Source organism: Hippocampus comes, unplaced genomic scaffold (assembly GCF_001891065.2).
Source record: "Hippocampus comes isolate QL1 unplaced genomic scaffold, H_comes_QL1_v1.1 scaffold36, whole genome shotgun sequence".
Classification (NCBI taxonomy): Eukaryota; Metazoa; Chordata; class Actinopteri; order Syngnathiformes; family Syngnathidae; genus Hippocampus; species Hippocampus comes.
Genome location: NW_017805695.1, coordinates 3421506 through 3438479, shown reverse-complemented (window position 1 = coordinate 3438479; position 16974 = coordinate 3421506). Strand labels below are relative to the sequence as shown.

The 16974-nt window shown below is 42.2% G+C and overlaps 1 protein-coding gene across 2 annotated transcripts in view; it reads left to right on the top strand.

Annotated features, from left to right (window-relative positions):
* ttc7a (tetratricopeptide repeat domain 7A) overlaps nucleotides 1–15341 on the top strand; it is a 42166-nt gene extending 26825 nt beyond the window's left edge. The window contains exons 19-21 of one of the 2 annotated variants that reach the window (XM_019882243.1): nucleotides 487–621; nucleotides 2905–3107; nucleotides 14848–15341. In XM_019882243.1, coding sequence (XP_019737802.1) covers nucleotides 487–621; nucleotides 2905–3107; nucleotides 14848–15066 — 557 coding nt within the window. In that variant the 3' untranslated portion in view covers nucleotides 15067–15341. Of the gene's footprint in view, nucleotides 1–486; nucleotides 622–2250; nucleotides 2326–2904; nucleotides 3108–14847 lie in introns of those variants that run through there. The other variant, XM_019882245.1, reaches the window with a different exon arrangement.
* Nucleotides 15342–16974: the final 1633 nt, after the last annotated feature.

Below are 16974 nucleotides of genomic sequence, written 5' to 3'. Positions count from 1 at the left end.
ACCGGCACAGGCAACGAGTGACCCACGGGCTTTGTGCGGTCCGCGAGTAGGTGGATCTGTTTGAAATTGCGATGATACAAATCACCCACAGCGGGAGGTCTAAAACGTGGGGAAGCCCAGCAGCTGCAAGAGTACTTAGAAATATGTCAATGTGACACTCGCTTGAAAATGTGTTATTTTTGCTGACTTCCAAACAATATATTGTAGTGTTATGAGTTACTCGTTCTGTATTTACAAGAGATTGTCAGTTCATTTGAAATGCGTAGTTGGTTATTGAAGTAGGAGTCTTTGTATGACACTATCAAGGTCTCTAATATTGTCACACAGTAATAGTATTGTTCTGAAAAGGAAAAAAAAAAAGATGAAGTATCACACTTTTTTTGCGGTACTCTCATTTCAAGGCTAAAGTTATTCATGTCGTTATTCATGTCGTTTTAACGATGTATTTTATTCATGTTTATTTTTTACTTCACTTTCCATTTTCAGGTTCAATGAGTCCATCGTCGGTTGCAGCATCCCGTCTTGAAGCGGCTCTCTCAGAAGTGTCGGACATCAGCTCCACGCATCGCCAGGGACCCACATATATCTGGACTACTCTTGAACGTATTTGGCTGCAAGCTGGTATGAGAGCAGCACACTGATAAAACATTCTGAGTGTTTTGAATGGTTGTTAATTGGGGCTGGAGAGTAAAGGCAGACTCAATAATGGATAACATGTTATTTAATAAAACACAAAAATTTCTAGTCGCCTGACCTCTGAAATGCGCGAAAAGCCTCATTTAGTGGCTGGAAAACTACACCCATGTCTCATGCAGTGTTTGATCAGTGCTGGGTGTGAGTGTATGTATGCCAATGTATGCTTCAATCTGTAGTAGAACATCTGAGTGTGCAGCATCGGTCGCACTACTGACACTTTAAAAGAAGTGGGAATGGTGTGGTGTCCTGTTTGTAGATTAAACTGCTGTGGTAATGAAGGAATGAGTGTAGACATGTCATGCGCGTGCTTGATGCTCCCCAGCGTGAGAGCAGCACGTAATTGGGCACGCTCGCAGCTTAGAGAGAACATTGCCGCTGACCCCGTAAAAGTTCACAATGGTTCCAAAGAAATTGTAGAACAAGATTTGGAGACAAGGTCCGAAACAAGTATTGACAACGTTCCCGCACCGTAGGTGACGCATGGAGTTAGCATCGCATGTTCCTCATTCTTTCAGTCACCTCTTTCCAAAGAATGTAGGTATGAATGTGAGTGGAAATGGTTGTTTGACTACAGGAGGTGATCTGTGATTGACTGGCAACCAGTACAGGGTGTGCACTGCATTGCCTCTCGCGCAGTGACCCTGAACAGAATAAGCAGTAGCAAAATGGATGGATCAAAAGGGTCTTCACCTCACCTCTTGTTGGAAACGGAGCACGTAAAGTAGTAATCTGGAGGATTTCTTGAGGATAAAAAGTCTGACAGATTGATAAATGGCTGGTCCAACGGAAGACAATGGTTTCTAGTGGTGGTGTGGCTTACCATAATTACAAAGCTCGAGTAAGGCAGAAAAGCTGGCAAAACAGGATGGCAGCAAAGAGGTTCGATTCATCTGCACACGTAGAACAGAGAAACAAAACAAGCAACAACAACTGATCTTCCAAATTATTGTTCATAAACTGAGCAAGTGCTTCTGTACTAAAAGGCTCAAGCGTGAGAGAGGCAGATGAGATGCTCACCATACAGACAGTGGTCAGCACGCACCTGTCACCCTCTAAAGTTCTAGTAGGCTTTTTTTTTTTGCATTGAAAACAAAACAAAACAAAATGTCCGAAACACTTGTGTTAGGGTCCATTGAAGGCTGAACTTTTACACTGTCGTTCATTCTGCATCTTTTCCCTCATTTCTCAACAATCAAAAACTAGTCAGCAGGCAGTGATGATTCAAGGTCTAGTTTTACTCTTCATGGCCCCTACAACAGAGTGGGCTCACTTGTGTGCCACACTTTATTTTTACCGGACACAAAGATAAAGTATAGTTGCACCAGAGGAGACGATTCAAAAGGGAAATTGAACAACCAGTCTTCCAGTGTGTTTATAGCGCCCTAGTGGGTCGAAGTGGGTGGGGCAGATGGAATTATGTCGGGGTCGTGTCCCTTGTGGCTCTCAGTAATTCGAAAGTCTTTTTTTTTTGGGACCAGCCTTTTCCTCATGTTATTCAGGCGCTTGTGAAAATACGGCATAGTTTCACTGAAGTCTCTTAATGTGTTTCCTTAGTGTAATACGACCAGGCTGAGTTCTTCCCAGCATTCCTGCTCTCACCGCCAACTTCCTGTCACAATCTCAGTTGGTGGTTGACCACGCAGAAAAAAAAAAGAAGCACACACAGAGCAATGCACTACATTGTCACGTGCGACTGCAAATATAGATATTAGTACAGTGCATCACTTATCCTTGTTGCCTAAAATAAAACTACTGCAAGAGAAACAACGTGAATTATGATAAGTGATTCCTTCCGGTATATCTATACTTAGGTAAGAAAAAAAACAATAACAACAGAACACCCGCCCAATGCACAGATGAATTCACACCGCATTCAGGAGCAAGAAGCGTGCATGATATTTGCACAACACGGTTCACCTTAGTTCTCCCTGAACCACTTCTGCTGTTTCGTGGTGTGACTGTTTCGAGGTGAAGAGTTCATTTCTCAAGGCTTGCTTGGCTGTTGTTGCATAATGTCATGGAAGTATCCTCCAGTAATCCAGAGCTGAGGTATCGCTGGACAAAATGGAACTATTTCATAAACTTGAGTGGGGTATGTAATGTTTAGTGTAATCGAGCTTCACGCTGTTTGTATTCGAACATGCTGCTGTTGAGGTTGCTACTTGCACTTGGATCCAACCGTCTTGATATGTCTGTCTGCCTGCGCAGGGGAACTGTTCATGGAGGATGGCCGACTGAAAGAGGGCCAGTTTTGCATCGCCGAGGCGAGCTCACTCTTCCCCAACTCACACTCAGTGTTGCTGCAGAGGGGTCACCTAGCCGAGCTGCGGGGTCAACTGGATGAAGCTAAAAACCTCTACGATGAAGCTTTGGCCATCCACCCTACTGGGGAGCGAATACTGGTGCACATGGTGAGCAATGGCAAGAGCTATGCTGATGCAAAATTTTATGTGTTACCCGGATTTTTTTTTTTTTTTTTTTTTTTAGGAGGGGGCGGGGTTATGATTCTATTAAGCCCTCCTCCACATGGTTCCTACCCTTCTAAACACTTGTTAAACTTAATAAGTTTAAGTTTTAAAATGCAAAATGAAGAATAAAAACTGAGGCTGCAGGCTGCATTCATAAATTATTGTGAGCGGAGCATGCTCTGCTCTGCACGCCGGCAGCGGACGAGGATGACGGAACGTAGGTTAGTCTAAGGTACGATCCTGGTGGATTGACGCACCTTTTAAATCCTTGTTGTTGTAGTTTTTGTTGGGCAAAGCGAAAGTTAATCGCTATGACAGCCGTTGACTCTTCTTTTTTGTCGTGTTCTTTTCTCTTCTCTCTTCTAAAAGAACTGGGTTAAAAAATTAAATTAAAAAAAAAAAAGACGATGAAGAGGAAGCACTTCCGTCGGAAGTAGTCATGGCAAATAACTTTAGCTTTGCGCAATGAGAAGAATTTAAAAGGCGCATTAATTCACTGTGATTGTTCTTTTGGCTGCGATGCGATACAAAATTCTAGTTAAGCTGTTTTTAGAGAAAAACTTTAACATAGTTATTTGCCAACATTTTGTCATCCTCATTTGCGGTTGGAGGCGGAGTGTGCACCGCTCACAATTTCTTTTGATTGTACAAATCTTCACAGGCAAAACTCAAATCTGAAACTTATTCAGACATCCAGCATTATTGACTAGCTCGGTTCACAATATCCTCCTCTGACAATCTCACAATATTTTAATTAAATTCATTTTAAAAAAATTTATATATTCACATGCAAGAAGCAGCTTTTGTAAAGGGAGAATCAGGCATCTGAAAAAAAAAGTATGAAATTCCACAATTAGGCCAGTAGTGTTGTGCTGCATAATGAGATGTTGCATAACAATATGACCCAAAAATAAAATCTGTTTTTAACTGCGCACACCATCAACACTCCCCCTGCGCCAGTATTCCCCATTCCCCACACATTTCGGTTCAGCGTGTACATGACAACTAAAAGGATATTAATCTTCTATTTCTATTCATAAAAACAATCATGATAACAGTGAGCATAATAACTTGTTTGTGCTGAGGAGAAAATAGTGTGCAAATTCACATTTCTGATTTGCTTTTTTTTGGAGTTGAGGGAACTGCTTTTTACCTTCTGCCATCTGGTGATTTCCTCATCCTGATCACGAATGACGTGTTCAGCTCAGATCTTTACGATCTGCGTGAACATTCCGGTTCATTGGCTTCGATTCTGTCAGTGGACACGGGAAAGAGCAGATGCCACTTTTTGAGGTGATTATTGTGTGGATCAGTGCTAGATTGAACGGCACAGATCAGGATGAGTGCCGCATTCTGAAAACAAAAGACGGCTACCACCTGCCTATGCCTGAATCCTCGTTACCATGGAGGCACTTGCTGAAGATTTTAGAGAAGGTGGAGTTGTTTAACGCTGAGAATATGAGATTTAACTTTCTAACTATTTGTTTTAAAGATGCATCGATTTGGTTGAATTACAATATGCTGATATCCAATCCCAGGTTCGATTTTTAGGTCTAAAAAGTGTCCAGGGAAATCTGGACATCTGGTCATCACCTGACTGACAGATGAGACGCCAAAAAGCTGCATGCGGCTCTGTGTTGGCCACCCTTGAACAAGGAGACATTTTTAATTTTAACATGTCATCTATGGGATGTGTGTGTGTGTTTGTGTAATTCTAAATCCTTTTTTTTTTTTTTTTTTGTCAAGTACAAATAACTGTACGGCATTAATGTCATTTTTGATTAATCTGTTCTTTTTGTGGACTCAGAATATGGGTCACATTAGTGCTAATTAGCACACCATCAAGTGCAAATTTTTTCAATGCCTAGAAAGCTTTGAAACTCAAACTACCTCCAGTTCTTGACCAAAAAAAAAAAAGTGCATTTTCTAGTGACTTTCTCCTTTCTGATCATTTGGGCAACCCACGTTGTCTCGCTCGCTCTTGTTTTACCTGTCACCCAAACACACTTCCGCTCTCCAACGATCCGCTCCCGCCCACTCCCCAACAGTCTCTCTCTTTCTCTCTCTCTCTCCCCGACTGCCTTCCAAATGATCCATGATTAACCACTGTCCCTGTGACCTTTGAACTGTCTCTTCTATCCTGCTGAAGGGACTGGCGAGGGATGTTCCTGAAATCCAAAGACTTGTGCGCAATTGACACATTCACCCACTCACACACACACACACACACACACACACACACACACACACACACACGCCAGTCGTCTCCATAGTTACCATCGATGTGTTGGCTGATACCTCTTTGACTGGCTTTCTTGTGACCACATAAGGCTCGTGTGTTTGCTCTTATTGCGTACTTTAGTGTGTGCGCGTGTATATGCCAAAGTGTAGTCGCGTCTCTTCCATATTTGGCCTGTGCTAAAGCCAATCCCTAGAGGTGAAACGTTGAAAGGAAGCCAGCTGGCAGTGTCCCACGCTGTAACTCTCACAGGGCAGATGCGCCCTTTGTGAACTTGTGTGTGTCTGCGTGTGTGTGTGTGTGTGTGTGTGTGTGTGTGTGTGTGTGTGTGTGTGTGTGTGTGTGTGTGCGCGTGTGTGGATTTAGTCTCATGTTGTGGTGAGCACTGGTAAAACAAAAGAGCTCCTACCATGTCTCCCTTCATATTTTGGATTAGATGAGTGTGCTAAAGGGGATGCATCCTTGCTTGCTCAGTGGGACAGCGTGTGGGCCATTTCACTTGGAGATCTTCCTATATTTCTGGCTTGCATCAGCCTGCAAGAATACAACCCAGGCAGGTTTTCTCAGTGGCTCAGGCTCCCTACATGTATTTTTATACTGTATGTGCCGCTGACACTTTATGTGCCAGTGGCCCATTTATTCTGCTCTGCCTGGAGGGGGAACTCTGATTATTCTTGGTTGATGTTCTTGAGTTATTATTCTCCAAAAGTACATTCTGTTCTGCACTTTCCTTGAATATCCTCCAGACTTTGGTTATTAGGGTTGGAAATAAGATACCTTCCAGCTGTTGCTTGCGCCATTATACGAACATGATTTGTGGGTAGTCATCTTAATGAAAGTCAATCAGTCTTATCTGGACAAATTCTTCCCCAAAAAGTCTGAAATAAATGCATATTATTTCAAGCAATGATGATTTTTCCAAATCATTTGTGAAATGCAAGAAAACGTAGACGCTTTTGACTGAATCCTCGCAGACTTCTGCCCGACTGTCTTCGCACGTGGATCAAATTGCTGATACAAAAAAAGAGTGCACTGGGTTTTATTTTAATTGGGCACCGGAATTCACTACGCGTCGCTCTAGCTGCCCAAGAATTTCGTCAACGTTTTCTTTGCTTCATTACAGTAGACTTTTTCCTTGAACCAACCCTTAAAGCAGCGTTGTCAAACTCATTTCATATTGTGGGCCGCATACGGCCTCGGTCGATGTCAAGTGGGCCAGACCATTAAAATTATACCATACTCTGCTATAAATAACCAAAATATCATGTCTTTCCTTTGTTTTGATATAGCGAAGCACAAGAACATGAGGAAAATGTTGAAATGTACCTACATTTCATTTACCTAAAATTTCATAAAACACCTTAGATTTCCTTACACAAATGTTCAATTTACTTTTATTATTCAAATATATGCATTGCAACTGATCCCACTGATTGTACAAAGGCATAAAACTTGAACAAGTAATTAGTATTTAAAAATATAGTCATGCATTTTAAGATTAAACGAGATTTATAAAGAAAGGATTTTTTAAACCATGTACACATGTGCATATGAAATCTAAATGTAACCCCGCCTACACTTCACAAACTAAAGAGAAAACAGTGCGCCCCCTAGCGAATAATACACCAATTGCATATTATTAAAAATATTCATTCCATGTTTTTTTAATGCATTTTTTCATTTTTAAATTATACCGCGGGCCTGATCGAACCCCCTTGGGGGCCGGTTCCGGCCCGCGGGCCGTATGTTTGACACCCATGCCTTAAAGAAAAGTCACAGGGTGTGAAGTTGGGACTCTTGGCTAGCCACTCATATGGACCACGATGAAGGCCAGGGAAGTGACCTTTCAGCCATTCACTGATGACAATAGCAAAATGTGCAGGGGCACCATGCCTTGCATGGAAGTCAAATATTCAACAGTCTCCCAACACTGATAACTGGACAGATTTCTCAACATTCATGACATGGTGAAGAATGAATGGGAGAGTAATCCTGTCTTTGTTCAGCTCCATTCTCCATTTTTCAGAGATAATGAGGATCTTCTCCTGCCCGATAGCGCTGGTTGTTACAGTGTGAAATACTGCTTCTTCAGTCCCGACCGGACCTATCTTTTTGTCAAGCCAGCGTAATCACCGCTAACTCCACATGAATGTTGCTGTCTTCCACTGAGAGTGATTGCCACTAGTGCGGCAAAGCGAGCATCTCCTTTCAACTCCTTCTCGAGCACAGTTTGTGTGATGTGAAAGGAGAGTCAACTTGATTCGCTTGAGATTCATGTTTCCATTTCCACGGGCAGCTCCTTCTTCGAGTAGCAGCTCAATCTGATCATCTTTGTGTCAAGTGGAGCATGTAGCTTTGTGGTCTTCCACCGTTTTTGCACTTGAATGATGATTTCCGAAATTCGTACCTTTGCCACTCGCCGGGCATTCTCCTTGCAGGGTATGACGTTCAGCCATGTTCACAGGAATTCCGAATTTCAGACAAATATCATCCATTTGAAAACAATTGCAGATCAATACAAACACAAAGTTTAGAAATAAATTCCGATAAATAAATGCTCAATAAGTGGTTTAACCCTTTCAGGGTTACTACAGTGAACAGTCGATAAGAAGCACAAGAACATGAGGAAAATGTTGAAATGTACCTACATTTCATTTACCTAAAATTTCATAAAACACCTTAGATTTCCTTACACAAATGTTCAATTTACTTTTATTATTCAAATATATGCATTGCAACTGATCCCACTGATTGTACAAAGGCATAAAACTTGAACAAGTAATTAGTATTTAAAAATATAGTCATGCATTTTAAGATTAAACGAGATTTATAAAGAAAGGATTTTTTAAACCATGTACACATGTGCATATGAAATCTAAATGTAACCCCGCCTACACTTCACAAACTAAAGAGAAAACAGTGCGCCCCCTAGCGAATAATACACCAATTGCATATTATTAAAAATATTCATTCCATGTTTTTTTAATGCATTTTTTCATTTTTAAATTCTACCGCGGGCCTGATCGAACCCCCTTGGGGGCCGGTTCCGGCCCGCGGGCCGTATGTTTGACACCCATGCCTTAAAGAAAAGTCACAGGGTGTGAAGTTGGGACTCTTGGCTAGCCACTCATATGGACCACGATGAAGGCCAGGGAAGTGACCTTTCAGCCATTCACTGATGACAATAGCAAAATGTGCAGGGGCACCATGCCTTGCATGGAAGTCAAATATTCAACAGTCTCCCAACACTGATAACTGGACAGATTTCTCAACATTCATGACATGGTGAAGAATGAATGGGAGAGTAATCCTGTCTTTGTTCAGCTCCATTCTCCATTTTTCAGAGATAATGAGGATCTTCTCCTGCCCGATAGCGCTGGTTGTTACAGTGTGAAATACTGCTTCTTCAGTCCCGACCGGACCTATCTTTTTGTCAAGCCAGCGTAATCACCGCTAACTCCACATGAATGTTGCTGTCTTCCACTGAGAGTGATTGCCACTAGTGCGGCAAAGCGAGCATCTCCTTTCAACTCCTTCTCGAGCACAGTTTGTGTGATGTGAAAGGAGAGTCAACTTGATTCGCTTGAGATTCATGTTTCCATTTCCACGGGCAGCTCCTTCTTCGAGTAGCAGCTCAATCTGATCATCTTTGTGTCAAGTGGAGCATGTAGCTTTGTGGTCTTCCACCGTTTTTGCACTTGAATGATGATTTCCGAAATTCGTACCTTTGCCACTCGCCGGGCATTCTCCTTGCAGGGTATGACGTTCAGCCATGTTCACAGGAATTCCGAATTTCAGACAAATATCATCCATTTGAAAACAATTGCAGATCAATACAAACACAAAGTTTAGAAATAAATTCCGATAAATAAATGCTCAATAAGTGGTTTAACCCTTTCAGGGTTACTACAGTGAACAGTCGATAATGTTATCAGGTTACAGGTGCATGAAAGGGTTAAAACGGTGAGTTACTTTTCAATCTCCCAGTGTAGCTACTGTATATATGTACTCGTACCAGCAGCCATGACCGCATGTTTCTACTGTCATCAAACAGTGACTCACAGCAATGGTCAGCTGCTGGTATTTTTAAATCAACGCGGGCGTGGCTGTGAGGAAAAACTGGAGTGTGTGTGCGCGTGCTCCTGGTGAGTGTAAGAGTCTTAGTTCAAGCCCTCGCAGCAGCCCACAGGCAAAACTGAAGCCTATTTTCAGTTTGTATGCCTTGTCAGCCCGTATGCATTCGTATGCGCAACTAGATGACGTCCGTGCAATGTGGCACAAGTTTGTACAGGTATGTTCTGGCTGTATAGCTGATCCCTACACAGAGTCCAGCCTTACAACTTGTGGTAAGGTGGTATGTCATGAATCTGACCCACTCCCAACATCCTCCACATTTCATTTCCCATGTGCGCATAGTGGCACCTGCTCTGAGTCAGCCACACACGCTCTGCTTTGCCTCCTCTCCTCCAGAAGCATATTCATACACATGCATGCAAAATCTCAAGGACGGGGACTTGTGCTCATTGAATTAAATTTTTTTTCCCAATTATCAAATGCTCCCATCTTTCTCTCCTCTCCTTCCCTGTGCTTGGGGGTGGCTGTCAGCTGATTGGATCATGGGAATACATTATTTATAACTCTTCTTGCCATTTTATGGGATTGCCTAGCAACCCGGGAAATATATTCTATTGAGTAAGACCTCTGATAAGCAGAGAGGAGGCAGTGGAAGAGATTCAGAGGGAAAAATGAATCAGCGGCACAAACACTCGGGCAATTGCAAGCTGGTTGCTGCCTTTTTTGCAACGTATGGCTTCATGCAGTTGTTTGCCATTCGTCAACTGCCCATTTCATCATTCAGGTTTTGCTAACTTGAACCATTTCTTGTTTGCTTTGGAATGTTTGCCTGCATTTACATCCTCAACTCCGCCCTCTTTCCATTCTTTCTATTTGTCCCTTTCCCCTTCCACTATGGATTGCCATTCACTTGTTTCCCCAACCTCTGACTTGGGCTTTGCAAATGTGTGGGTGCAAAGGAAGAAAGGTGGCAATGGTCTTTGAAATCCAGGGCTCAGTTGTGGAGGCATGCAGACACGCAAGGTCCGCCGACAGTCACTTGCACTCCTCATTGTACAGCATGTGAAAGAATGATCAAGAACTGTGTTTTAAGATATTTGGCTCACATGAATGATAATTGATGATTTGACAGTGTCAGCCTTTATAAGGCACTCGTTGAAATGGAATTAAACTTTCAGGAATCTTGAAAGATTTGTTTTACTTAAGGTGAAGTAGAAAATGGCTCAATTTTTTCCCCATTTCACCTGCTGACACAGAAGGCCGTGTCTCATGCAGGGAACGACAACGGTAAAGATCTGAACCACAAACCTAAATGGGATTGTCAAACAATTGGGTCAGACCAACTCCCAAACGACATGTCTTGTGGGTTTTTTTCCAGTTTAGACTGGTTGCTACCTTCTGAAAACAATTTAAGAAGATGGACAACCAGAGAAGAGAGTATGACAGGTGCAAAGTGTTGCTAAAATGGGTCGAACCGATTAGTCGACAAGTGGACTTCACTACTCCACTTCGACATTTAAACCTTAAAGTCAATTAATTGCTCATCTTGTCTTCGAGTTGGTGAGTTCAGAGTGAACTGACAGCTCGCCTACCACCACCACAATTCTGTAGTGCAGTGAAATGTCCAGCTGACAAGGCGCCGCGGTCTTCATACATCTGCGCAGTTCCCAGAATCTCAAAATAAGATGGTTGTGGAGGAGGATGGAGGTTAGCATCGCATCGCTAACCTCGATTTCCGTTCATCTTAAAAGATTCATACCAGCGTTACCATGGGACTGGGTGAGGAATGAGGGCAGCGGCGTGATGTAAAGCTACATCTATGTCGCCAAAGTGTTATATGCAATAATTTACAGGCAACAACAATGTGCTAATGGGCAATATTATTAGTGTCGAACCATTTTCAGTGGGGCAATTGCAAGCAAATATAAACTGAGCATTTCTTGTATCAAAAACATAAGGCATTAAAGACCAAAAGGCTTGAACAGCCTTTGGGCAGCTTCACTTGAGCGGCGGCCATTTTAGCATGTAGCATAATATCATAAAGTCGGTACGTTGCTGTGCGTTTATGACCTTAAACCAGCAAAACTGGAACAAGACAAATATTCAGTAGTACACGTTTTGTCAGTGTGAGAAGCTTTACAGTTAAGACACCTCAGGAGGAAACGGTTGAATTAGTGTACTTCAGTTTAAGAGTTAAGTTGATTCACTCTAATTCTCAAGAAGGAGTCAAATGACTTGATGTAGCTCAGGAAATTCAACCCTTTTCATTGGTGAGAAATTGGCGTCTTAAAATCATTTGTGGTAAATTTTCGATTAGCCAGCTAACTTAAACTGTCCGACAATTGTAACTTATTTCAGAACAGGACAAAGTAGTCAACTCATGAGATGCCGAGACCAACTGAACCCTGTTTACATGCTCCAATCCGTTCATTGTAGAGCCGTTTTAGAGCGATGTGACACACGCAGATCGAGGTCAACAAAATGTGATTTATCAAGATGGAGTTCATTCGTCTTTCTATCAGAACAGTTGTGATTATTTTAACAGTTTAACCCCTTCATGCGCCAATAACGAACCTGTAACTGTAACCTGATAACATGATAAGCTAACCACTGTAATAACCTTACACTACAATAACACTACACCAAGCTACACCAGCCAAAACAGTTTTCTGGATTGACTTTACTGAACATTCATTCATCCACAGCTTTGCTATTTTTAAAAGTCCTCCTCTGTCAACATGATTGAGACGGGTATATATTCAGTATTGAGTCATTTGCATTCATTAAGAGCTGTGGAAAACATTGTTGATTTTTTGATTTCTCCTGGGAACTGATTTCCAAAGTATGAAACCAGATAGCTTTTTAAAATAGATGCAGATGGGTTTTGATTTTTTTTCCTTTTCATAAATGAAATCGTCATTTTGTTTTTACTTGGGTTGTTTTTGTAAGATAGTAAAATTGGATTGATGATCCAAGACATTTCAGTCTGTTAAATATAGGTAGGAGGCAAATACTTTTTTTCTGCACGGTCTGCAACTAATTTCTTCAATGACATTTAATTCCGTAACAAAATGCTACTAGGATTGTCTGTTTTGTAGAATTATGGTTTTATTCTCACCTGCAAAGGAAAGATGCTATCTTAGGTGGTGTACATTTTGAGCAATTTTTCCAAATTATTTGAAAGAGGAATGGAAAGATAACTAGCTTGCTTCACTAGCTAAGACTCAGCTTGGCTCAGCTCACTTCATTTGTGCTTTCACGAGAACGAGACACAAATCTGCATCACCAAGCTTGTTGCGATCGGCTGAACTAAAACAGGAGACAGATGGCTTGAAGCAGTTCAAGTAAAATCAACCAGGTACAGGTTTTATTTCCTGTGATGCCAGAAACACGCAGTCCCAATGTTCCTCTTCCCATTTTTGTTGCAAGTTCCAATCTGTTCACTGTGAGATGTTGCCCACTTTTAGTGGACTGTTTTGAAGTTGAAAATACAGTTTTTCCATGACCTCTGCCGGCTCATTATTGTCAAGGGTTGTAGTCCCCAACCTTTTTTCCGCCGTGGACCAGTAAATACAAGTCCATAATTCTTGTGGAATGGCAAAAGGGAGGAGGCGGGGTGTAGGTATTAGGGGGGTGGTATATTTGCTACAACTAAAAATGTGAATGTGTTGTGTATTTTTATGTACCTTTACTAGCAGTAGAAACACCATAATAATGGTAATAACAATGTTTTAATGTGGTCTCTCTGGTAACTGAAACATGCTACAGATGCCACAGAACAAATATGAAGTGTATGAATAATGCTAGGGGGGCGGGGCTGTTTGGTGTTTGTCACACACAGCCCCACACTATGGGTGGAAGTTGGTTTGCAAGTGCCCACTTCACAGTGGCCAGCTTTACACCATCCGCAAGTGGAGATTGTCTTACAGTTCCTCATAAATGTAAAATGCTTGGCTCACATTGATCTCTTGCTTTCCTTCTGGCGAGTCAGTTTGTGCTTCCTCCATGCCGCTTGTGCGCCTCTCCTGCACTGAATTGAAAGTGCTGCTTCCATTGGCCGGGAAACAAATTGGCTGTGTTCACTCCCACAACAGCACAGACGCCCATTTCAACCTTCATATTTCTACGAAAATACCAAACTAAAGAAGACTCCACCCATGTGCACAGTTAGACTGCACTTTGTGCCAGATTTGCAATTGGCACAAAAATACGGCCCATCGCATAAAAACACTTTTTTTACCTTCTCAGTTATCATAGTTAATATTTTGGGCGGGGCTAACACGAGGCATGTTGATATCCAGTGCAGTTGCGAATTACTTAATTTATAAAACTAAGAAAACCTTGACCCATTTCTACCACAACACTGTGCAGTTATCTAGCTGCCATCTCGCAATGCCTAAAAGCCCCAAAGTATGCGTCAGTGTGTTTCAGATTTGTTAAAATATTGTGTCAATGTAACATGCAGTTCCACCAGAGAATTCAAGCCCATCCAAATCCGGGAGAAATAATTGGAACAATAGCTCATTATTAAAGGGACTTTTATGTCCTGGCAAGGCTGCATGTACGCGTGCATCCCGTGATAGCTTTTCTCCATAAACGACAGTTTTTCTTCTCAGCAGCAGCAAGAAAATGAAAAAACAACCCGAGGTAGACACAGTGGGTGTACACGCTCTCATTGAAAGTTTCGTCAGAGCTCCTCGAGAGCAACCTGCATGTGAATCTCAACCAAGTGGCATGCAAGTGTCAAGAAATTAGCCTAGAATATGAACATAGCCTTTCCCAGCTTACTTTGAGGAATAGGCGAGGTACCCACTGGCCTGGTCGCCAGACAATTGCAGGAGAAATAGTTTGCACGTGTATAGCAGCGGCACTGTAGTAGTGGAGTCGAAGAGGCTACAATATATCACGCTGTGGAGCAGTTCAAGGTTTGAGGCTTCCCTCAAATTCACTTCTGCAGTCCTTGTAGGGGAAACTAAGTGCTATGTCTCGACCAACTACGGTGTTTGTCCGTTCCCAGCAGGTCTTGAACTATCCGATTTCCGAGGCAGCAGCCTTGTGAGGTGCTACTTTTTTTTTTAAGGTCGATAATAATATCCAATATGAGAGCTCTTCAAGTTATGAGACTGTTGTGCGCTACTGAAATCTGCATTTACAGTTTTAAACACACTTTATGAATGAATACTACTTTGACAATGTCAATCAAAATTGAGCATTTTTGGTGCAAGGCAGAGTATTTTGATGCAGTTCTTGAACTCGTTCTCATATTGTGGGAGGGTTCATTGTGGTTGGTATTGGTCGTCGTAAACATTGATTTCACAAAATTGTGAAAAATATATAATATGAAGTATATTTTTACAATTATTTGCGCAGGGTCGGCTGCTTGTGAAGACGGGGCGTGCAAACCTCGGGGAGAAGGTCCTACGTGATGCCGTTCAAATCCACAACACGTCCCACAAAGCGTGGAGTGGACTGGGAGAGGCTCTGCATTCTCTGGGATCCACTCAGGCCCCCGACTGCTTCCTCACAGCTCTGGAGCTGGAAGCTTCCTGTCCCATCCGACCTTTCACGATCATCCCCAGGGAGCTATGAGGAGTCTGGATTGTAGCTGTGGGTCAACAAACTGACTGACAGATTCGACACTGGTGCACACATAGTCGTATGGGTCTCATAAGCATCAGGGATGTTGTTTACGTGGTAAAACCGAAACACTGACACAAAAACTAGCCCATGTTTGTATTCATTGTTAGTTATTTTAAGTGAGCCCTAAAGAGTGATTTAGTTTTACAGCACAGCATGTATTGACATTTTCTTAAAAATTGTAAACATGTGCATGAAGGAGGTTTGTCTCTCAATTAAAAGAATGAACAGAAAATGAAATTAATCCATGAGATTCATTCCAGGAATTCGCTATTTGACAATATACGCTTGATTGAAATTATACACTGCATCCAAATATGCAAAACATAAAGTCTTCCTATAGGGCTAGTATCAATATAGAAAATGAAGCCTACAGACTTACAATGATGGATCAATTCCCTATAAATTGCGATAATAGATGGAGTTGTCATCATTATAACTATTTGGTATTGCCTAAAACGAAGATGAGCTGAATACACATGGAGGCAGAATGTGAACAGTATGTAGCAATGCATAGACATTAATTTTGTATACGGTTGGCAGGCACAACAGCACCTCAGATTCATCTTTATTTTAGCCTCTGATTTATCTTTGATGATTGTGTTGATTGGCGTATCTTACATATGCACATAAATTCATCCTCATTTATTTTTCAGCACACCCGTTAAGCTATCAGCGTGTCATGAAAGGGGATGTTCAAACTGTATAAGCACAGTAATCGTCTATCGTTATTAGCTTTGTGTGAAAGAAAAGGCAAGTAACAAGTCACAATGCCTTTGTGGAAGATTGCTTTTTTTTTTGTTTTTGTTTTTTTTTTCAGGAGAGACGGGGTGGGGGGGCTTCACATCCAGTCTTAATCCTCCCCATTATACATAATAACAGCTTTTAAAATCACTGCCGGATGCTGCGTCTTCACCTGCCTTGTCAGTTGTGACTAATGGGCATCACTTCCCCTCCCAGTGTCTAACCGCATTAATATGAACACTGGGACTTGCCTACTGGCTTATGTAACACTGCCAGCACAGTTTTCTGCCTCTGAACGTCCCCCACCTCGCTGTCTCCTTATCTCGCGCTCTCTTCAGGATAGCCTGATGTGATGTGGCTTGGTTGCCTAGCAGCCACCCCCTTGTTTGAGTTACTGGGGAAAGCGGAGTGATATCTGGTCTTCTTAACGACACACTCACATGCGCACAGCAAGAAGCATCTGATGACCGCATTGTCATTTTACAGGCTTGTCAGTGTGTGTGTTTGATTTGTTTGCCTGCTGTAGCCATGCGAGCTACGATGCAGCTGCAATCAAAGGCTTAGCCTGGTGTCAATTGATTTGTCACAAGAGCACGGTACCTGTCTTTGATCTTAAAAAGCACCCATTTCCGAAATCATATGTTTCCTTTTAATGCGGCTGGAATTCCTCTTTGATTTTGAAGTCCTTAAAAAAATATTTTAAAAAACATTCTATCCGCCCACACACTCCCAGCATGAAAACCCCTCCCTTATCAATACTCCTGATGACGCAACCCTTATCGATCACTGTCCTTTCTTTTTCAGCTATCTGTCTATTTTTACTCTTTCCTTCATTGCTCAGCGGCCAGATCTCCCTCGTTTCCAGCCTTCCTCTCATTAGCACAGTGTGACACCCACACTGTGGCTTTGGGAAATGAATGGTCTATCCCTGTGGGTAAAGATGTGAAATATTACAAGTTGTGCTGCGCGCATGCACGGGCATGGACTTGCAGGCGCACACGGTGGCACAGAGAGAGCATGCACCTATTGAAGCGGGGATGCAAACAAACACTGTCTTGACAGCCCCTGTAAAAGGAGATGGATTAATGGAGGAAGCGAGGCCACCGTTGAGCCTTT